Source organism: Heterodontus francisci, chromosome 36 (assembly GCF_036365525.1).
Source record: "Heterodontus francisci isolate sHetFra1 chromosome 36, sHetFra1.hap1, whole genome shotgun sequence".
NCBI lineage: Eukaryota > Metazoa > Chordata > Chondrichthyes > Heterodontiformes > Heterodontidae > Heterodontus > Heterodontus francisci.
Window position 1 is genome coordinate 16,461,665 of NC_090406.1, and position 24,739 is coordinate 16,486,403.

The window sequence follows — 24,739 nt, forward strand, 5'->3', positions numbered from 1 at the left end:
GTCAATGGTGGATCTCTCTGCTCGAAAGCCACACTGTGCCTCAGGGTAGACATGCTCAGCCAGTTTCTGGAGCTTCGAGCGAAGATTTTCTCGACTATGCTGAGCAGGGAGATTCCACGGTAGTTGTTGTCGTCACCGCAGTCACCCATGTTCTTATAGAGGGTGATGATATTGGCATCGGGCATGTCCTGTGGTACTGCTCCCTCATCCTAGCACAGGCAAAGCAGTTCATGGAGTGCTGAAAGTATAGCAGACTTGGCACCCTTGATTATTTCAGGGGTAATGCCGTCCTTCCCAGGGGCTTTTCCACTGGCTAGAGAATCAATGGCATCACTGAGTTCCGATTTTGTTGGCTGTTCGTCCAGCTCATCCATGACAGGCAGAGACTGGGCTGCATTGAGGGCGGTCTCAGTGACAACATTTTCCCTGGAGTACGGTTCTAGATAGTGCTCCAACCAGTGGTCCATTTGCTTGCATTGGTCAGTGATTGTGTCCCCTGATCTAGACCTGAGGGGGGGTGATCTTCTTGATGGTTGGCCCAAAAGCTCTCTTAATGCCATCATACATTCCTCTGATGTTTCCGGTGTCGGAGACCAGCTGAATACGATTGCATAGGTGTTGCCAGTAGTCATTTGCGCAGCGCCTGGTTGTTTTTTGTGCAGCGCTTCTGGCTACTTTAAGTGCTACGGATGTTAACTCGCTGGGGGCTTTGACAGGTTCCAGCTCTTCAAAGTGAGATGATGTTAATGCCACAATGAAACCAGAAAACTTTGCAAAGCTGCTCTATAGGCTGACTGCATCCTCTACTATTAAATAGAAACCAATCCTTTAAAATTGTAGGATGATCCCTGAAGCAATGATTTCTCATTTGAACATCAGTTGTTTGCAAGGGGGCGTCTTCGCAACTCTTCAGCTGGTGGTGGTATTATCCCTAAAGACTCATCGAGGTCATTATCTCTATGGGGCGGCACAGTGACGCAGTGGTTAGCACCGCAGCCTCACAGCTCCAGCGATTCGGGTTCAGTTCTGGGTACTGCCTGTGCGCAGTTTGCAAGTTCTCCCTGTGACCGCGTGGGTTTCCGCCGGGTGCTCCAGTTTCCTCCCACAGCCAAAGACTTGCGGGTTGATAGGTCAGTTGGCCATTATAAATTGCCCCTAGTGTAGGTAGGTGGTAGGAGAATGGTGGGGATGTAGTAGGGAATATGGGATTAATGTAGGATTAGTATAAATGGGTGGTTGTCGGTCGGCACAGACTCGGTGGGCCGAAGGGCCTGTTTCAGTGCTGTATCTCTAAATAAATTTTTTAAAAAATAAAAATTATCAAAATCCTGTCCGTCACAGGCAGGAAGAGCACTTCAACATCTCCTGTCTACCAGCAGTCAAAAGTCATGGTTGCCTTGGTAAGCATGCTTTACCTCTTCTGGTGATGCAGGTCACTTTGGGCAGCGCAGCGCCATCTCATTTGTCACAAACTGATAATAGAAACACATCATAACAGGCTGGAACTGCTCCAAAAGTGACAGGATACTGGTTTCAGCAAACTAATTTCAGATCTTAATTAGACTGCAGAGGAGCCACCAATTGATGGCTTCAGTCTGCTCTGCTATATTCATCAGTTTAAATAATCAAGCCATTCAAGCACAATCTGCAAATTACATATGGTCACCAAACAACAAATCTCTTAAAAGGAAAGGTGTGTAATTTAATTTGGTGATTTATTTTCCATGACATACTGTACTTAATATGCAATTCTCTCCCCAATACCTTTGAATAAAAGTGCTTCACTAATGGAGACTGGCAAACCTCCACTTCAGGTTCAGGCTGGATCTGGAAGTTGGGGTCTACAGCACAAATGGCTTTCGTTACCATTTCTCTTTCATCTTTCTGGAACACACAAGTCTTAAACAAGTCTTGTGTTGTGAAACCATCTTCCTCTAGCTGTTGAATGCACCTAGGAAAATAATTTTATACAGATTATGAGAAACTTCAGAAATGTGAAAAGATATTGCACAAATTTTTAATCTTCCCAAAGGTGAGAGATTTCTTCTTCATATACTATGCTGCTCAGCCCATAATACCCTGGAGATAGTGCAGTATTCACTCAGTCTTCATAATAATTTACAAACTCAATCGCTGCAAAAAGCATAAATGAAAACATAAAAGACTAGAATCATTTTTATTCAAGCTTCTCTTTTTGGGAATGGTCAAAATCATTGTCTCCAACAGAGGACTATCAGGCTAAGTCTCCGTGCTGTGAGGGCACTCTAAGGTCACTGAGTATAAGACATCCAGAGAAAGCCAAATGAAAGAATTTGGGGCCATGACTTTACATTGACCTAAGCATTAATCTGGAGGCACACAACTCTGGGCAAGTGACACATAAGGAAATGCAGCTAATATAAAGTTCTTCTCCTTGTTAACTTGCTTCACATCCTAACTCTGTCATCAATAGGTTGATAGCTGCTGGATTTAAGCCCAAAACCAAAGGTTTGATTCAAAATCTGAACTGACACCTAATGCAGTACTGAAGGAATGCTGCACAGTTAGAAGTGCTGTCCTTTGGAAAAAATAATAAGCCAACGTCATGACATGATGGTCCGGATTTTGCAGTTGTTTGCAGAAACCCCAGCATTCGCCACCTCTACAGCTCAAACTGACAACTGTCTGGAAATGCACAGTTAAATGCGGAAACACAGAAGTTTCTGTCAGTGATTCCCTGCTCCTCTACAGAGTGCACTTTTGAAGTTCCTACAGATATAAATCTTTTTTTTAAAATTCCTTGAATTGATGTGAACATCCATTTTTTACGCTCTAATTTTGTTGTAAAAAAAACCCTCTAAAAAGTTATGCCTTGTTGAATAAGGTGCAATTGGGTTTTTAATGCTATGGGAAGTCATAATTGCTGAACAATCTCTCTGGTTATGAAAAACTAATTTTATATATGGGGAATGACAAATTTCTCCATTATGATAAAAATTCCATTTGCTTTTAAATATAATTTTTATGAAAAACAAAAGCTAAATACTGCAGCTGCGGGAAACCTGAAATCAAAACAGAGAATGCAGGTCAGGTAGCATTTGTGAAGAGAAAAACAGAGTTAATATTTCAGGCCGATGACCTTTTGTCAGACATTGGAAACATGGGGCTGAATTTTACCGGCCCCCCAGATGTCGGGGGTCGTGGCGGGAGGGTCTGGAAAATGTCTCCAGGAGAGGTCCGCCACGGGATTCGACGCTGGGAAGGCCTCACCCCATATTACCAGCGGTGGCGAGGCCTCATGGCGGCACCCACCACCCCCCCACCCCAATTCGGCAACGGGGCCAAAATTTCAATATGTTAATGTATGGTAATCAATAAATTAATGCCTTACCTGCTGCCGCCGGCCATCCCACTCCAATATTGAGGTAGGTTGCCGGGACTCCCACGCTTTCGAATCTCCGTTTGGAGATCAGAGGCGGAACACTGCTTTGGGAGGGTGGAGCAGGTAAGTTTTCAGGGCGGGGGCGAGGGGGGTGGGGTGGGGGGAGCAGGGTTAAACATTTTTGATTGGTCTCGAGGTGGTAGGAAGGGGTGAAGTTTATAGTGTATAAACTTTGGGGGGGGGGTCATAATCGCAAGGTAAGTTTTTTTGGGGTGGAGCGGGCAAGTAATAAATTGGTGAGTCATTGGTGGGGAGGTGGTGGGAGAGCGGCTTGAATCTTTTATTATTTTAAAATTAAATTTATAACAGTTATAACTTTAAAAATTCAGATTCACTGGAAGGGCTTCAAGCCCTTTAAAAATGATGCTGGCGCCATTGCAGGAGCAGAGTGCCTTCCCCCTCCACATCAAGGGGGATGTGGGGGGGCGGGGGCAGTTCGCCCCGGGCACGTAGATGAGCCGCTGCATATAATATCGTGGCAGATCCGCAGCGTAAAAGCCGCATGTGCGGGCTGCCATCTTAGAGGCTCGCCGCCAAGTACAATTCAGACAATGCCCCAGACACTGCAATCACTATCCCTGGATATGTCCTGTCCCACCAGCAGGACATACCCACCAGAGGTGGTGGGACAGTGGTCTACAGTAGGGAGGAAGTTGTCCTGGGAGTCCTCGACATCGACTCCTGACCCCATGAAGTCTCATGGCATCAGGTCAAACATGGGCAAGGTAACCTCCTACTGATTACCACCTACCACCCTCCCTCAGCTGATGAGTCAGTATTCCTCCATGTTGAACACCACTTGGAGGAAGCACTGAGGGTGGCGAGGGCCCAAAATGTACTCTAGATGGGGGACTTCAATGTCCATCACCGAGTGGCTCGGTAGCACCACTACTGACAGAGCTGGCCAAGTACTAAAGGACATAGCTGCTAGACTGGGTGTGCGGCAGGTGGTGGGGGATCCAACACGAGGGAAAAACATGCTTGACCTTGTCCTCACCAATCTGCCTGCCGCAGATGCTTCTGTCCATGACTGTATTGGTAGGAGTGACCACCGCACAGTCCTTGTGGAGATGAAGTCCCACCTTCACATGAGGATACCATCCATCGTGTTGTGCGGCATTATCACCGTGCTGAATGGGATAGATTTTGAACAGATCTAGCAATGCAAAACTGGGCATGCATGAGGAGCTGTGGGCCATTAGCAACAGCAAAATTGTACTCAACTACAATATGTAACCTCATAGCCTGGCATATCCCCCACTCTACCATTACCATCAAGCCAGGAGACCAACCCTGGTTCAATGAAGAGTGCAGGAGGGCATGCCAGGAGCAGCACCAGGCATACCTCAAAATGAGGTGTCAACCTGGTGAAGCTACAACCCAGGATGCATGCCAAACTGCATAAGCAGCATGCAACAGACAGAGCTAAGCGATCCCATAATCAACGGATCAGATCTAAGCTCTGTAGTGCCCTGCCACATCCAGTCGTGAATGGCGGTGGACAATTAAACAACGAACTGGAGGAGGTGGCTCCACAAATATCCCCAACTTCAACGATGGGGGAGCCCAGCACATCAATGCGAAAGATAAGGCTGAAGCATTTGCAACAATCTTCAGCCAGAAGTGCCGAATTGATGATCCATCTTGACCCCCGCCTGAAGTCCCAGCATTACAGATGCCAGACTTCAGCCAATTCGATTCACTCCGTGTGATATCAAGAAACCACTGAACGCACTGGATACTGCAAAGGCTATGGGCCCTGACAATATTCCGGCAATAGTACTGAAGATCAGTGCTCCAGAACATGCCACACCCCTAGCCAAGCTGTTCCATTATAGCTACAACACTGGCATCTACCTGGCAATGTGGAAAATTGCCCAGGTATGTCCTGTACACAAAAAGCAGGACAAGTCCAACCTGGCCAATTACCGCCCCATCAGTCTCCTCTCAATCATCAGTAAAGTGATGGAAGGTGTCATTAACAGTGCCATCAAGCAGCACTTGCTTAGCAATAACCTGCTCAGTGATGCTCAGTTTGGGTTCCGCCAGGGCCACTCAGCTCCTGACCTCATTAAAGCCTTGGTTCAAACATGGACAAAAGAGCTGAACCACAGAGATGAGGAGAGAGAGTGACTGCCCTTGACATCAAGGCAGCATTTGACCGAGTATGGCATCAAGGAACCCTAGCAAAACTGGAGTCAATGGGAATCAGGGGGAAAACACTCTGTTGGTTGGAGTCATACCTAGCGCAAAGGAAGATGGCTGTGGTTATTGGAGGTCAATCATCTGAGCTCCAGGACATCACTGCAGGAGTTCCTCAGGGTAGTGTCCTAGGCCCAATCATCTTCAGCTGCTTCATCAATGACCTTCCTTCAATCATAATGTCAGAAGTGGGGATGTTTGCTGACGATTGCACAATGTTCAGCACCATTCGTGACTCCTCAAATACTGAAGCAGTCCATGTAGAAATGCAGCAAGACCTGGACAATATGCAGGCTTGGGCTGATAAGTGGCAAGTAACATGTGTGCCACACAAGTGCCAAGCATCGACCATCTCCAACAAGAGAGAATCTAACCAACTCCCCTTGACATTACCATCGCTGAATCCCCCACTACCAACATCCTAGGGGCTACCATTGACCAGAAACTGAACTGGAGTAGTCATATAAATACCGTGGCTACAAGAGCAGGTCAGAGGCTAGGAATCCTGCGACGAGTAACTCATCTCCTGACTCCCCAAAGCCTGTCCACCATCTACAAGGCACAAGTCAGGAGTGTGATGGAATACTCACCACTTGCCTGGATGGGTGCAGCTCCAACAACACTCAAGAAGCTCGACACCATCCAGGACAAAGCAGCCCGCTTGATTGGCACACCATCCACTCCCTCCACCACCAACGCACAGTGGCAGCAGTGTCTACCATCTACAAGATGCACTGCACCAACACACCAAAGGTCCTTAGACAGCACCTTCCAAACTCCCGACCTCGACCACATCGAAGAACAAGAGCAGCAGATGCATGGGAACACCACCACCTGCAAGTTCCCGTCCAAGTCACACACCATCCTGACTTGGAACTATATCGCCGTTCCTTTACTGTCGCTGGGTCAAAATCCTGGAACTCCCTTCCTAACAGCACTGCGGGTGTATCTATCTCACATGGACTGCAGCGGTTCAAGAAGGCAGCTCACCACCACCTTCTCAAGGGCAATTAGGGATGGGCAATAAATACTGGCATAGCCAGTGTCGCCCACATCCCATGAATGAATAAAAAAAAGTTCAGCCCATTAACTCTGTTTCTCTCTCCACAGATGCCGCCATTATTATTTAAAGTTTGTTTACAATATTTCAGCTTCAGTCTTAGTCCCTTGTGTACGTCCCAATCTTTATTTCAATCTCTGTAAAATGATTTTTAAAAAAGTGAATAATAATCAGGGCATTTTACTTCCTGGTTTGCTATCTGTGAAAATTCTTCAATATGATTGGCTGGTTATTGATACCGTTGCTGGATGCTGGGAATCCTCTACAGTTGGCGCCAGAATCAAATTAACGTTGGGAATGGTTTAATCTATGCCAACCAGATCCCTGCATCTTTGTGGGCAGCTTCCTTCAAGGTCAGGGGCAAGCGCCATCACTTTGCCCCTGACTGCAAAATCTGAGCTAATATGAAGAGCAGGGATTTCATCATTAGATGAAAGATACAGTTCTGATGTAAGATCTGAAACATTAATGCAGTTTCACTCTCCACAGATGCTGCCTGACCCGAGTACTTCCAGCACTTTCTGTTTTTATTTCAGATTTCCAGCATCCGCAGTATTTTGCTTTTACTTTAGAGTTCTCCCGCTGTCCTGGCAAGATTCCACCTTTAACCAATACAATCAATAAATAATTCTTAATTTCATAGCTGTTTGTGAAAGTTACCATACACAGAAGTTACCTTAGTTCAGCTATATTAGAGTCACTGTACTTCAAGAGCCATTCATTTTATATAAAATATTTTGAGGCATCTAAATGTGAAAAGGTACAATTTACATTTGGAAATATATTTTTCTTGCTCCGACCAGTTATTTATTCAACCACTGCTATTCCTTTGCTAATTTTCAGTGCATTACAGAACTCAAAAAAGAGACAAAACAACACTTCATTGGGCAGTGAGTCCCTGCTCCCTGACTTCAGCACTGCTTGGTGATGGGCATTGAAGATTCCCAAATCATTATATTTTGTGTAAAAGCAAAATACTGCGGATGCTGGAAATCTGAAATAAAAACAAGAAATTCTGGAACCACTCAGCAGGTCTGGCAGCATCTGTGGAAAGAGAAGCAGAGTTAACGATTCGGGTCAGTGACCCTTCTTCGGAACCGTATGTGCCAACTGTGCAACAGCCCCGACAAACAAATTTCTCTGCAGCACCTGTGGAAGAGCCTGTCACTCCAGAATTGGCCTTTATAGCCACTCCAGGCGCTGCTTCACAAACCACTGACCACCTCCAGGCGCATATCCATTGTCTCTCGAGATAAGGAGGCCCAAAGAAGAAGAAGAAGTTTTAATGTGCATAGCACTAAACAGTTTGGTGAAATTATTTTTTGCGACAAAATTTACTGATTGACAAACTTTAATCATTAATCCATAATCTCAAAGTCTGGAACCTTTTACACAACACAGTGAAATTAATTCGCATTCATGAGTAATTATTAGGGAATTAGCAACACTTTTCTCTATTTTGCCATTTTCAAATTACCCAATATCAAGGAAATTTAGATCATCGTATTTAATTTGTTGAGGCACTGACCAGCATATTAATCACAAACATCCAGTTGCTGTGGTGTCGGCACTCTATTTGCTGTGTAGCAGTATCCACAGACGGTTGAATCTAAAATAACTGGGCTGACATTTCACAAGTACACATTAGATAGTGTAGGAGCTGGATATTTCCAACATTAGCACTAGATTATTTCAGAATCTATTAGATTGTCAGAACAAAAACCACAGTACCCATTCCATTAAGCTTCATTACCAAAATTTTGTTTGATAACAGTCCTGTGAAACATTTTGGGATTATTTACTACATTAAAGGCACTACATAAATGCAAGTTGTCTTTGTTGAGATTAGTCTTTTGAGGAAATGGAACAATTTGTGCTATCCAGCTGGTGTACCAATATACTGTGCCAGTGAGTCAGAACACAAAAGTGACAACGCTCTAGGGGGTGCAGCAGGCAACGTGATAAGCAGGTAGTGGTGCCAAGAAACCAGCGACATTGAAAGTTACAGAGAAGTCTTTGCTAAGGACGAAAGTCAAGATGATTTTAGCTTCAAAACTATAACTAGATGCTGAAAATTGTGGCTCCAGGATTAATTTTCTGCAATAACAAGCACTGTTTAATTGGATGCTTTTTGGGGAGTGGAAGTCTGCTATAAAGTCAATATTTTTAAAATAAATAAAATTTCTGAAAAATGAACTGCTATTCTTCTGACCAAGTATGTTATAAAAGTAAGTTCTCCTTGAACTAGAGTGAGGGAAAAAAATGACATAGGAGTGAGCCCTTCAAGATGTGCCGTGCAAGAGTTTTAACTAGCAGAGACCCACAAAATATATGCAGCCAAATTAGTACATTTAATGCAACAGAACGTCTTTTGATACAGGACTTCTAGATATTCTTTCAAAGACTTTAACAGAATCAAAACTTCTCACTCTGGGAAAAGTTACATAAAGCTGTCCATGTGTAAAAGCAGGCCTAGAAATATAAATAGAAATTTGGCAAGAGTTTGGCCTTGTGACTTGTTTCTAGTCATAGAATATGAAAGTCTAATTGGGAACTGTTTTCTCTTGAGTAGAAAAGGCAAGTTTTACATCTGATGGGCTCAATATTATTTGAGGAATAAACACTGTGGGCTGCATTTTACCAGCTCGCTGCCATCTTGTCGGCGAGTTTCAAAAATGGAGGGGGGCACACGCACGAGATTTACTCCGTGGAGCCGCCGCGATATTTAGCGCGGCAGCTCACTTACATGCCTGACGCAGACCGCCCCACCACCGATGACGTGGAGCGGGCAGGCGCTCCATCCCGGACAACAGGGTCTGGCGCCACTGCACAGGTGCCATTTTTAAAGGACTACAAGCCCTTCCAATTCATTTAAATTTTTAAAGTTATAGGAAGTGTAAATTAAAAATGAAAAACTTAATAAAAGTTTCAAAACCCACTGCCACCCCCCCAATGACAAAACAAATTATTACTTACCTTCCCCCCACCTCCCCCTCCCCCCAACAAAAAAAAACTTACCTTGTGGTCCCAACCTGCTCCCCCCGCCCCACCCCAAACTTTATAAACTTTGAACCATACCCATTCCCAAAACCTCCTAGACCAATCAATCAAAAAGGTTTCACACCAGCTCCCCTCAACTTCCATCCTGAAAACTTACCTCCTCACCAGTGTCCCGCATCGGACCTCCGATTGGAGATCTGAAGGCGTGAGAGTCCCGGCAACCGGCCAGAACATGGCAGCGGGACGGCTGACGAGAGCAGGTAGGTCATTAATTAACATACTTAAATCCTGATTCCATTGCCGAGCGGCCAGGGGTGTGGGGGGGGGGGTGGGGCCACGAGGCCTTGCCACTGCCGGTAATATGGGGCGGGGCCTTCTTGGCACCGAGGTCCATGGAGGGCCACTCCCAGAGGCATTTTCTGGCACCCCTGCCACAACCCCTTACGTCGGGGGCCTGGTAAAACTCAGCCCTCTTTCCTTGAAATCTACCTGCTATAATTTCAGCACATATCATCGAAGAAAACAGCTTCCTAACCACCATGATAACGACCATGTTCCACGATAAAGTCCTTGTTTTGTATTCAAGTTTCATAGCAACATTATAACTGCTTCTTCCTTGAGTCTAGGTTTGTGCAGTGGCACACCCAGAGTATGCAGTAACTCAGGAGGGCGTAGACCATCACCTTCATCACCTACAGAATCAACGCTGATGTATTCTTTTAATTTACTCGTCAGCTTTTCTAAAGCTTTTGCATTCTAATCTAGTGAATCTTCATTTTTAGCACCAAGAATAGATTTCAAATAATAAGCTGTATCAAATAATTGTCCCCACCATTTTGCCACACTTAACCAATTCTATCATCTGATCCACCCCTCCTTTGCATCCCCACCCCATACCATTCCACCCTTCCATGCCATCTCTTTCCCATGCCATGCTCATGGAAACAATCTCTCCAGCCACAGTAACATTGTTGTTGGGCTCCTCTTACCTTCCGCTGATTTTATTCTCCACCAACAACCCCCCATCCCATCACCGCCACCAACCGCTGGCAGCCGCACGTGCATCACATGCTCGTGTGTACCAGGCACCGCCCACAAAATAACCTCACCAGACACATCCCTTAAACTGACCAATCAACACAGACCAGACAGACAAAATCTTGAGTAGTATTATAATAGATTGCCAGTACTAAGTTGAGCCTAAAGTCCATAGTACATCACAACGTGCTTGAAAAATGTTACGCTCAGCTGCAATTTAGAGGTAAACGCAATGTACAAATGATCCGAACATCAAGACTGCTCCCCTTCACCACTTATCCGCTCTTCAGTCCCAACTTGTGTGCGCACAACTGCTTTTGGTTCACTTCAGCCTACAAAAATAACAGTACCTGATCTGTTCTAACTGCTGCTCACATTTCAGAGTTGTTACACCCTACAAAACTAAGTAGGATCCATTTTCTAACTGCCTATCTGTGCAGCACCATGGGACATTTTTCACATTAAAGATATGGCATAAATGGAGGATGTTAAATTTTTGGAAACTAACATTTAGCATTTGTTTCATCAAAAATGAATAGCAATTTACCTCAACACTACTCAACAAAAGAAATGTGCCAGGGATTACAAGAAACTATCTTTAACATACATATTTGAATCTAGTGTACTTAATTGCAATAGAACATAGGAACAGGACTAGGCCATTTAACCTCTCGAGCCTGTTCTACTATTCAATGAGATCATGGCTGATCTGCGACCTAACTCCATATACCTACCTTTGCTCCATATCCCGAAATACCTTTGGATAACAAAAATATATCTCAGATTTAAAATTTACAATTGATCTAGCATTAATTGCCATTGGCAGAGAGGTTCAAACTTCTAGCGCCCTTTGCATATGGAAGTGCTCCCCAACTCCTGAAAGGTTTGGCTCTAATTTTTAGACTATGACCCCAGTCCTAGATTTCCCAACGAGCAAAAATAGTTTTTCTCTATTCACCCTATCTGTTCTCCTTAATACCTTGAAAACCTTGATCAAACCACCCCTTAAGCTTCTAAATTCCATGGAATATAACCCTAGTTTGTATAAATCTTTTCTCGTAATTTAATCCTTGGAGTCCAGATTATCATTCTGGTAAATCTGTGCTGTACTCCCTCCAAGGCCAATACATCCTTCCTATGGACTTGTATAAATAACCCAATGTTGCACTGAAGAGTGGATCCATTTTTGGCATCTTTTTCCTAGGATCAGAGGTGCAATGGAAAAGGACCTGAACAGCTGAGGTTCTTTCATCAAGATCAATTTTTTTTTGAGGCTTTTGCACTTTAAAGGTTTGTCATCCTTAGATAAGGACTTAAAAAACTGATGTTGGCACTAAACCATCAGATCAGAAGTCCCAGGTTCAGTTCTTATACTTTGCTGAGTTTTCTCGTCGTAATTGGAGCACAGGCACTACAAATGGGCTTGGAACTTCTTGGCTGGAGTTCAACAAATCAGTCAGTGTTTTCAATTACCGTATAGTGACCCATACTGGAAGGTACATGTGGATGGGCAGGATGGGCTAAACTTGATGCCATCTACAGTCAAATTGCCTGCCACTCACTTGCTAGCCACACACACAGTAAATGGCTGCTTAGGTTAGCTACTGGAGGGCAACTGGGTTCTGTGGAACCATACCCCAGTATGTGTTTGAGGGGAGAAAAATATGAGGACATTTGGCAAAAAAAAACTTCACCTGGCAGGACACTTCCTTAATATCATGACTGAACTCCAGATATCCCCTAAACTAGGAAGCCATTCCATGTCACAACAATAGAAGCACATCAGGAAAATTTGACTTTTAAAAAGAAATCAAATTTAGGAGTGGCACACATTATATTGAAAATATAACACTATCCTTTTCCTTCAAGTTCCACACAATGCACATAGCACATCAGATTCAATAAGATTAATCACTAAAAATAAAAATGATTTGTTTAATTCTCCACTTTCCACTTCCCTTGAAGGTCGTGATGTGTGCCGGGGCAGTATTCCAAAGCACCAATTGCCTTTCTATAATTCTAGCTCCTAGCTTTTGTATTGCTGTTATTTCAGAACTTCAACCATTTTAGTGCTTATAAGTCATGCAGTTCCAGACATTTAACCACCACGACGAGGATGCATATGTCATTTGTATTGCTTTCTTCAGATATCACTCCTGGATACATGTGAAATGATTTACTGTAATTAGAATTATGTTCAAAGTTGCATTATACACTGCCCCTCTCCCATTTCTCCCTTACCCACAACTCTTGTTCAACTTCCAGTGCTGTTCCATTCTACTCCCAACCTCCCAAGGCTCTATTTGTTCATTTAGCCAACTCTTTCCCACCCTCCCCACCAAAGCAAAAACCCTGCTCTACACCCCTGTTTCAACTACTGATTTCTAACCCGCCTCTACCTTTTCTTTGTGCCCCACACTGCTGTACCTTCAACAATTTCCTCTTCTGGTTTTCAAGGTTACAGTGCCCCCTCAGCCCTTATCCAATTATTTCCTGCCATCTAATCCTGCTTGATCTAAAGACTCCACTTAATTTTGATACTGTGTGCAATGCCACAGGGCATCAATTAGTAAGAACATAAGAAATAGGAGCAGCAGTAGGCCCCTTCCCTTGAGTCTGCATCACGATTCAGTATTATGGCTGATCTATCTCAATGCAATCTTCCTGCTGGATCCTCATATCCCTCGATTCCCTTAGTATCCAAAAATCTATCAATCGCAGCCTTGAATATAGTCAACAACTGAGCATCCACAGCCCTCTTGGGTAGAGAATTCCAAAGATTCACAATGCTCTGAGTGAAGAAATTTCTTATCAGTCCTAAATAGTTGACACCCCTTATCTTGAGACTTATGCCCTGAGTTCTAGACTTTCCAGCCAGAGGAAACAGCTTCTCAGAGTGTACCCTGTCAAGCTCTCTCAGAACCTTATATGTTTCAGTGATATCACCTCTCATTCTTCTAAACTCCAGAGTCTAGGCCCATTCTACTTAATTAGTATGTTAAAACTATGAAATGCAATGTTACTGAAACATCCTGCAAGTACAATAGTCAATGCACGAAGAAACAGACAGATTTATTTATTTATTTTATTTAGAGATACAGCACTGAAACAGGCCCTTTGGCCCACCGAGTCTGTGCCGACCAACAACTACCCATTTATACTAATCCTACATTAACCCCATATTCCCTACCACATCCCCACCATTCTCCTACCTACACTAGGGGCAATTTACAATGGCCAATTTACCTATCAATCTGCAAGTCTATGGCTGTGGGAGGAAACTGGAGTACCCGGCGGAAACCCACACGGTCACAGGGAGAACTTGCAAACTCCGCACAGGCAGTACCCAGAACTGAACCCGGGTCGCTGGAGCTGTGAGGCTGCGGTGCTAACCACTGCACCACTGCACCGCCCATTGATACATTGATTTAAAGACAGATTTGTTGATACACTTGGGAGTCATTAGAAATGCTTTCAGCTCTTAAAATAATTCCCTAAGACAATACTTGAATCAGGGCATTCCTATCAGTAACCACGTCTAATTTAATCCAGAAAACTAACTGCTCAATCTTTAGTGTCAACCATGTACAGAAATCAACTAGTATTGATCAATAACTCCCTATTATATACACCTTTGACCACCTACGGCAAAAGTGCGAAGAGAAATGCAGACTGGTTTCAATCTCATAATGAAGAGCTGGAACCTGTCATAGCCGCTAAGCGCATTGCACTTTTGAACTACAAGAAAGCCCCCAGCGATTTAACATCCGCAGCACTTAAAGCAGCCAGAAGTACTGCACAAAGAACAGCTAGGCGTTGCGCAAACGACTACTGGCAACACCTATGCAGTCATATTCAGCTGGCCTCAGACACCGGAAACATCAGAGGAATGTATGATGGCATGAAGAGAGCTCTTGGGCCAACCATCAAGAAGATCACCCCCCTCAAATCTAAATCGGGGGACATAATCACTGACCAACGCAAACAGATGGACCGCTGGGTTGAGCACTACCTAGAACTGTACTCCAGGGAGAATGCTGTCACTGAGACTGCCCTCAATGCAGCCCAGCCTCTACCAGTCATGGATGAGCTGGACATACAGCCAACCAAATCGGAACTCAGTGATGCCATTGATTCCCTAGCCAGCGGAAAAGCCCCTGGGAAGGACAGCATTACCCCTGAAATAATCAAGACTGCCAAGCCTGCTATACTCTCAGCACTACATGAACTGCTATGCCTGTGCTGGGACGAGGGAGCAGTACCCCAGGACATGCGCGATGCCAACATCATCACCCTCTATAAAAACAAAGGTGACCGCGGTGACTGCAACAATTACCGTGGAATCTCCCTGCTCAGCATAGTGGGGAAGTCTTTGCTCGAGTCGCTCTGAACAGGCTCCAGAAGCTGGCCGAGTGCGTCTACCCTGAGGCACAGTGTGGCTTTCGTGCAGAGAGATCGACTATTGACATGCTGTTCTCCCTTCGTCAGATACAGGAGAAATGCCGTGAACAACAGATGCCCCTCTACATTGCTTTCATTGATCTCACCAAAGCCTTTGACCTCGTCAGCAGACGTGGTCTCTTCAGACTACTAGAAAAGATCGGATGTCCACCAAAGCTACTAAGTATCATCACCTCATTCCATGACAATATGAAAGGCACAATTCAACATGGTGGCTCCTCATCAGAGCCCTTTCCTATCCTGAGTGGTGTGAAACAGGGCTGTGTTCTCGCACCCACACTTTTTGGGATTTTCTTCTCCCTGCTGCTTTCACATGCGTTCAAATCCTCTGAAGAAGGAATTTTCCTCCACACAAGATCAGGGGGCAGGTTGTTCAACCTTGCCCGTCTAAGAGCGAAGTCCAAAGTACGGAAAGTCCTCATCAGAGAACTCCTCTTTGCTGACGATGCTGCTTTAACATCTCACACTGAAGAATGCCTGCAGAGTCTCATCGACAGGTTTGCGTCTGCCTGCAATGAATTTGGCCTAACCATCAGCCTCAAGAAAACGAACATCATGGGGCAGGATGTCAGAAATGCTCCATCCATCAATATTGGCGACCACGCTCTGGAAGTGGTTCAAGAGTTCACCTACCTAGGCTCAACTATCACCAGTAACCTGTCTCTAGATGCAGAAATCAACAAGCGCATGGGTAAGGATTCCACTGCTATGTTCAGACTGGCCAAGAGAGTGTGGGGAAAATGGCGCACTGACACGGAACACAAAAGTCCGAGTGTATCAGGCCTGTGTCCTCAGTACCTTGCTCTACGGCAGCGAGGCCTGGACAACGTATGCCAGCCAAGAGCGACGTCTCAATTCATTCCATCTTCGCTGCCTTCGGAGAATACTTGGCATCAGGTGGCAGGACTATATCTCCAACACAGAAGTCCTTGAAGCGGCCAACATCCCCAGCTTATACACACTACTGAGTCAGCGGCGCTTGAGATGGCTTGGCCATGTGAGCCGCATGGAAGATGGCAGGATCCCCAAAGACACATTGTACAGCGAGCTCGCCACTGGTATCAGACCCACCGGCCGCCCATGTCTCCGTTATAAAGACGTCTGCAAACGCGACATGAAATCGTGTGACATTGATCACAAGTCGTGGGAGTCAGTTGCCAGCATTCGCCAGAGCTGGCGGGCAGCCATAAAGACAGGGCTAAATTGTGGCGAGTCGAAGAGACTTAGTAGTTGGCAGGAAAAAAGACAGAGGCGCAAGGGGAGAGCCAACTGTGCAACAGCCCCAACAAACAAATTTCTCTGCAGCACCTGTGGAAGAGCCTGTCACTCCAGAATTGGCCTTTATAGCCACTCCAGGCGCTGCTTCACAAACCACTGACCACCTCCAGGCGCGTATCCATTGTCTCTCGAGATAAGGAGGCCCAAAAGAATATACACCACTTTGTATTTGTAAAATTACTTTCTGTATATGTCTGAAATAAATCTTAAAATACAAACGTAAATGCTTAAAAAGGCTTCTGTTCACTAAATGTGTTCATGATCAATAACGCACATTATCTGCTGTATGACCTTGAACAGAAAATTAAGACAGACACTGTGATGTACTCAGCATTACAACAAGTTTAGCGCAATATAAAATAATTTCCTCTTTGATCGAGCTTTGCGTTTCGCTTTCACCTAACCTGCCTTTATCGATTTAGAAAAATACTAATAATTCTGCAAACACGGATATCTATATTGGTGTCTCCATCTTGATGTCTGGGGTGAAAATTAATATGCAGTGAGATCAATCACGAAACAGTGTTATATAAATACTCCTTCAATGCTGAATAGCAAAAACACATTATGTAAACAGACTGGTGGGGAAGTCTAGGACAAGAGGACATAACCTTAAAATCAGAACCTGACCATTCAGGAGTGAAGTTAGGAAATACTTCAACAAAGGATGGGGATAAAAAGCAGTAGATGCTAGCGCAATTAATGATTTTAAATCTGCGATCAACAGATTTTTGTTAGCCAAGGGATATGGAGCCAAGCTGCATAAATGGAGTTATGACACTTATCAGCCATGATCTCATTGAACAAGCTCGACGGGATGAATGGCCCATTCCAGTTCCTTTTCAAAAAGTGTACTTTGACCAAAAATATTTGTGGCTTGGCAGCATGCAGGCAAAATAATTCTGCCTCAAACACAAACATTAAATCCCAGAGTAAGCCTGCCATGCAGGTGCATCTAGCACTACTGGCACTGAGGATTTTAGCTGCCAGCTGGAATGCTATATGGAGCACCACATGACAAAAGAACACTCCATCTTTCAGAAGAGTGAAAGATAAACCATGGCGACAGCTGCATCAGCCAAATGACAACTGTGAAAGGGTTCTTGGACATTGTTTTTTTTTTAAATCCTAGACAATCGTTTATTACAATTATATAGTTAACAAAATATGTTAAAACATAATCAAACCTGCAAACTACCTCTTTTGGGGGAAAGAAAATAAAGAATGGTCAAAGGATTTAGTACATGTGGGAAGGTGGCAAGTTAAATTCTTGATTTTCTTCTTTGCATGATTGACCTATGTGCTTCGCCCAAAATGGACATGAGCAATTTAAACATTATAACTCAAGATAATGAAAGCAAACAAGTACAGATGTGACTCCTTGCTTTTCTTGCTGGGAAAGCACAGTTTGACATATAAATCAGCAATCAGGGACAACGAATTCCTGGTCTGATAGGAAATCAATGCTTAAAGGAAAACCAGCACAGATTTTATCATTGAGATTGTGAGAGCTGAATTTCTAAGTATTTGCTTTTTTTTTTGCAGTTTGTTGCCCTGTTAGTTGCAGGATCTTTCATTGCGACAGTTAAAATTCTGCATTTGGGAATTTCAATGGGCATTCCTCTCTTTTTGAGAAGGAAGAACAGGATGAGAAGAATGCAAAAGAGGTTTGTTTGTACCAGTCACGGGCTGTGCTTACTCACGCAGCTGTGTCTACAGTCCCAACTCAGACTTAGCTAGGAATGTCTGAGGAAAACTACTGGTTCCTCTTCGCCAAGGAGGTGATGATAGTTGTACTGTCCACTCAAATTTAACCTATAGACAACCTACAACACAGCGATGGCACATAGAGCTGAACATTTATGTCTCAGGCTAATTCCAAGCTGCATCAAAAACAGAGTACATTGATGTAAGAAGCTGGTCACTACTGCATTGCTCCATTGGGCAAGTAACTTCATTTTCCCCCAAAATTCATTAAGAATAATGGCCAGGTACTATTATATTTTTACAGTATTCCCCCAAGTTCAAGGCATAAACTATACCAACCATGTGAAATCTGGGCTCCTATCATTCCAATGGCCTTCATGAACACTGAGAGCTTTCTACTCCACCAATGTGCAGATGACAAACAATACAGGATCATGAAATTCCATGACCATTTCCCAAGCAGCAGGCATGGCATTTTCATTTTAAGATAATCCTCTGTGTCCAGCAAAGATAGACAGTAAGACTAACTTCGAGGAAAGCAAGTCTATTTCTCTCAGCTATGGCTCTTTAGAAATATCTGAAAACAGAAGCTTAGCTAAGAAACAAGGAGGCACATACAGCCATCAGGATCATTGAACACAATTTGTGCAACATAAATCAGGTCAGATCAGGGTATCTAACAATAAGACTGCACCAGAATCTCCAAGATCTCCAAAATTTGTTAACTTCAGATGCATAACCACAGAGCAGGTAGAAGATAAGTAAACTTATCCATAGCCAAGAGCAGAACACACTGAATGATGGGCCAAATAGCAGACACTCATAAATGAGATCTTTACATAAATGTCAGATCAGGTCAATGCATTATCAACTTAACAAACAGTGCTGCCTGTACTTTAATTCACATCAAGTCCAGTTCACCCATCACCCCATTCTTGTTGATCTATGTAGTGTCCCAGTCCAGCAATGCCTCTATTTTAAAATTCTCATCCGTGTTTTCAAAAACCTCCATGGCCTCTGTCCTCCCCATCTCTATAACCTCAAGTCCTACAACCATCCCCACCCCAAGATCTCTGCGTTCCTTCAATTCTAGCCTCTTGCGCATCCCTGATCTTTATCACTCCACAATTAGCGGTCATGCTTCAGCTGCCAAGGCTCTAATCTCTGGAATTCCCTCCCTAAACCTCTACACCTCCCTCTCCTTTAAGGCGACTCTTAAAACCTACCTCTTTGACCAAGCTTTTAGTCACTTGCCCTACTATCTCCGAATGTGGCGCAGTCAGATTTTGTTTGATAATGCTCGTGAGACAACTTGGGGATATTTTACTATGCTAACGGCACCATATAAATGCAAGGTTTGGTTATGCATAATGCAGTCTTTGGCAATACTGGTCTCTTTACTAGCTCAACTACCATGGGAGGTCAGTGCTTAGATCAGCTAACAACTAATGTATTACCAATATATTTCAGGACATCAAGTACAACTAAATTAAATATCCTGAAATGAACTGTAGATCTGGCTAATGCCTTCTGGTCCAGTGCTGTCACTTGGCAAAAGTGTATGTTTTATGTGGTCTAAAATAACCTTATGCTCCTTCTCAATAATATGCAGTTCTCCTGATAACAGGGTCCCCTGGAGTGCTAAACAATCATCCCTCTTTTCCAGCACTTCTTCCAGATCCAAGTTCAAAGCATCTGAAATAGAGATGCTTTGTGACAAAAACAACCATTTCAAGGCTTCTGCCCAGCAATAATCAAGCGACCCCTTTATGTGCTACCTGCAGCTTTTAAATGTGAACCCAGTGGCGATTGAAAGTAAGTTTGTGTCACGAAGCCCAACTTGGACTGGGAGCCTGTTGTGCCAACAGAATGAGCTCATCCTAGTGTAATTTCAGTGAATATAAAGCTTGCTCTACTCTGATCCTGCCATTTCAGTGCCAGGACTAGAAATTTTACCTCATGTCCAAGACAAAAAGTCAATTGAGTTATATGCAAAATTATCAATCTGTAGTCATTTTTGCAGAAGTTCGAAAGGCCAATCCCTAGCTGCTTTGAAAACTACAAACTAACTGGAGTAAGACAACTACCTGGTCTAACTTAACCCAATGTATGAACTAGTAAAATAACTGACAAAAACAGATTTGACAATATGAGGTTTTGTACCTCTAAAGGTTAGAATCTTCCACTTACTTAAGCTAGACACAGTGAAGACATGGCCAAAGGTTAATGGAATGTGATAATAACTTCCTAGGTTACCCTTCCAAATGTCATGAACCTCGTCATGGAAGAACCTTTTTCCCTCCCAAAGGAAATCCATTTTGGATTAAAATAAAGATGGAGAGAGCTGGTCATCATTTGGGAGTCTTTGGCTAAATTGGCTTGCCAGTTTTAGTGTCATTTCTGTAAGTATTTTCTCAAGTTGTTCTCCAAAGAACAGTATCTAACAGACCAGGGCAGACATGAGGGGCTGAAATTTATAAGCGCGCTGCACTCCATGGCGGGGCGCTATGAAAGTGGCAGCCTTCCAACACAGAAGTGCTGCCACACAGCCCCCGCGATATTACGTGCGAGGGCTGATTTAAATGGAGGGGGCGAAGCGACCACCCCCCATGATGTAGAGGGGACGGCCGCCGCGACCCTGGCAAGGGCATCTGGCGCCACTGTGCAGGCGCCGTGCCATTTTTAAAGGGCTTCAAGCCCTTAGAAGAAATTTGGATTTTTAAAGGCAGTGTCCCACCCCCACCCATGTTTGTTTTTGAGCATATCGATCCAAAATTAACTTTATTCCGACCCGAACTCCCCCCACCACCCGCGCCCCCCACCCCCCCCAACCTTTTCACATTTGCCCTTCAACCCCTTCCCACCATCCCCACTGGCAATAAAAAGTGTTTTCCTTGCTACCCCAACCCTCCCGCCCTGATAATTTTATTCCCCCCACCCACCAGTGTCTTGCCTCGGAGCTCCGGAAGGCACGCGAGTTGCAATCGGCAGCCGTAAAATTGCTGTGGTACGGCCGCTGCCACCAGGTAAGTTCATTTGCATCTTATTTATGTTCATTGAAATATTTAGATGAAGGCAGCCGGGGAGGGGGGGGGGGGGTTTGCGGGCTGCACTGAGGATCCCCCCGCCGCCGATAATATGTGGCAGACCCTTCTCGACGTCGAGGCTGGTAGAATTCAGCCCGAGATGTATAATCAGGCATAGCTATATTGCCAGTACTGCATCATCCCTCACCAGGGCCTAGGCATTGTGTCAATGGATAAACCCACCCATGTCGAGGGTATAAAATCTACCCACTACACCTCATTTTCAATTATCCACATTGATAAAATGCTCCAAAGCTGATCTGCGACCCATTCTATCTCATACGAATGGCCTGTTATCTCTGCACATATAAATTATCACCATCTTGAAAATTTCCAAAAATATGGACTTATAAATCAAAGAACAGAAAAAGTACTTTCATTAGCCAATCACCTCCATTTAGACCACAGTGAACCATACAATGATGGAAAACCAATGTGTACAAAATCTTACACTAAATTTCTATTAGAGATATGACAGCATAATCTGCCTTGACAGGTAAAAGGATTTTAATGGTTTGTCAGCACTATGTGGTATCCTGCTGCCGACTGTGACACCTCACCAGAAGGATAATATCACATGGCAGGTACCATGGCAGCCACAGTGTATTCTCAGCATTTGGGTTAAATCAGTTAGTACAGCTACAAATGTATCAACTGAAATCATCATTTATGCTAAAATGAATAGTTGATTCAATAAAGCAGCTGAAATCCACCATTCACAATGTGCCAGACGTGAATACATATTGTGTTTTGCAGATTCAAAATTAATATATATGAGTGGTTATTTTCCCACTTAGCATAGTCTGAGATTAAACAAACAGTACTGTCATTTACTGTAACTTCGCCACCATTTTCATGAGGTCCTTCCTATCACTAGTGCCAGGCCATTTGAAATTGCAGGAAATGGAACAATGGGAGAATATGCAAACAAATGATGACTGTTGAAACTAAGTCAAAGAAAGGCATTAGGAGGATCCTCAGTAAACACTAGTTAAAGGACAACGCTGATTATACTACGTACTGAGCTACTCGACGAATTCTACAACAGCTATGTGTAAAGGAGCCATCTAGTGGATAAAACAGGTACATATTACCATGTCCACTCATCGCCAGCTGCAGTTCCCTTACAATTACATTAGTATGAGGTAGCTTCACTTCATGCCAAGGGCATCGTAGTGTAAATCTGAAGTCAGAGCCTAACTTGACTCTTGAGTGAAGCAAAGAGAGAATCCCGCCTTCCCGGGAATGCAGCTCTTCTACCCTCTGGAACCAGGTAATTTTCTGATTCTAGATTTCTAATACAATTTTACCATCAGTATGTGGTGTGACTACTTTGGCTTTGACACTACGCTCACATAAATGCAGCTACAGACTTTCACATTTAAACATGCAATTTTTTATAACTTGGTCAATTAAGAATAATTTTACTAAGTACTGTAAATTGTCTTAGTGGTAGCCCTGTCACCTGAGTTAGAAGATCCTGGGTTCAGGAGTTGACCACCTAACCTAGACTAACATCTTAGTACAATACTGAGGGAGTGCTATCTTTCTTGAGGTGCCATTTTAAAAAATGTTTACTCAAGGTTATAAAAGTCCACGGCACTATTCAACAAGAAGAGCTCCCCCAGTGTCCTGGCCAATATTTATCACAACTAACATCACCAAAAAACAGTTTAGTCATTTGCAATATTTCTGTTTATGGCAACTTACTGTGCAAACTGACTGCGTGTTTAGGTTGATAACACTGACTACACTTAAAAATTACTTCATTAGCTGTCAAATGCTTTGGTGTAACCTGATGTGAAGGGCACTATATCGTCTTTCTAAATCGTCACCAACAGAAGACAGACCCTTAGCTTTGTCACATTCCTTTCTCCGCTGTCCACATCCTTACAATAGAGATGGACAGTGGGGTAAGATGTATAAAAAATTCAAAAAGTAGCCTGGAAATAGAAGCAATTAAATCACGTGTTATTGGAAGCAATCCATCTCCTCTATAGTATAAACATGATTATAGTTTTAAAATAGCAAAATATTATAAAATAAACATAGAACATGCTGAAAATACATAACAGGTCAATCAGAACTCAAAAAGTAAAGTTAGCACTTCAGGTAGGATACTAGTCAGATGTGGCACTGCCTCCGGTTGTGTGCATTGTGGGGGGGGGGAGGAGGGAGGGTGCAGAACCACCTTCAAGGGTTTTAAGGTGTTTACATTTGACACCAGCAGGGACTTGCAGAAGGATGACAACGGCTCAGTGGCTTGCAGTCTTTACATTGGTAAAAGTAGATTGAAAAGATTTGAAATGGTTCTGAATGTTGAGAAAGAAACAGTGAGGCAAGGAGAATTAGCCAGGGAACTCCAAAGGGCAGGATGAAAAGTGGATGATGGAACTGAGGGAGTGGGGGGACGGGGCTGTATAGGCACAGAAGGCTGAAACAAGTGACTAACAAAGGGTTTTGGGGGCAGTGCAGGAATTTGAAAGTGAGGCAAGAATTCTGAGGTTAACTCACTGCAGCACAAGTGAAGCTTGAGAGAAGAAAGGAGTGACCAGCGTACCAGACTTTGGGCAGATGAGGACATGAGCTACATTATTTTAAATAAGTTGCAATTTGTGAACTGTCGAGCTAGCGATAGCATTGAGCAAAACATGAGAGAAGCTATGAATTACAGTTTCAGTGGTCATGGGGGGAAAGGTAGGGGATATGTTGCAACATTGCAGAGATGAAAGACAATGATCTTGATAATGGAGCGGATGTGAGAGAAGAACCTCATCTTAAGATGCAAGAAGTACGATGAAGATTCCATACCATCTGATTCATCTGAGGTGCCAGTTGGGGAGGCTGCTCAAGTCAAGATGCCGTAGAAGCCAATAAGGATAGCTTTGGTTTTGCAGACATTTAGTTGGAATAAATTTTAGCGCTTCCAGATCTTAATGCCAATGCGGCAACTGCAGGAGTGCAGCAGCCTTTGAATTGATGGAGAATGTAGACATGGGGCGGGGTGTCATCAGCATAATTGTACAGTGTTCAGTACCAATCGCAACTCCTCAGATACTGAAGTAGCCCATGGCTGACAAGTAGCAAGCAGCATTTGCACCAAACGAGTACCAGGCAACGACGATCTCCAACAAGAGAAAATCTGACCATCTCCCCATGACATTTAACGGCAATACTATCGCGGAATCCCCCAACATTATCCTGAGAGGTTACCATTGACCAGAAGCTTAACTGGACCAGCCACATAAATACTGTGACTACAACTGCAAGACAGAGGCTGAGAATTGTGCAGTAAGTAACTCACCTCCTGACTCCCCAAAGCCTGTCAGTCATCTAGAAGGCACAAGTAGTGTGATGGAATACTCTCCACTTGCCTCGATGAGTGCATCTTTAGCAACACTCAAGAAGCTCGACATCATCTAGGACAAAGCAGCCCACTTGATTGGCACCCCATCCACCATCCTCAACATTCAATCCCTTCACCGC

The 24,739-nt window shown here is 43.9% G+C and overlaps 1 protein-coding gene across 3 annotated transcripts in view; it reads right to left on the bottom strand.

Moving 5' to 3' along the window:
• polrmt (polymerase (RNA) mitochondrial (DNA directed)) overlaps positions 1 to 24,739 on the bottom strand; it is a 113,519-nt gene that overhangs the window by 77,546 nt on the left and 11,234 nt on the right. For all 3 annotated transcript variants that reach the window (XM_068016227.1, XM_068016228.1, XM_068016230.1), the window contains exon 5: positions 1,765 to 1,951. In XM_068016227.1, coding sequence (XP_067872328.1) covers positions 1,765 to 1,951 — 187 coding nt within the window. The remainder of the gene's footprint in view (positions 1 to 1,764; positions 1,952 to 24,739) is intronic.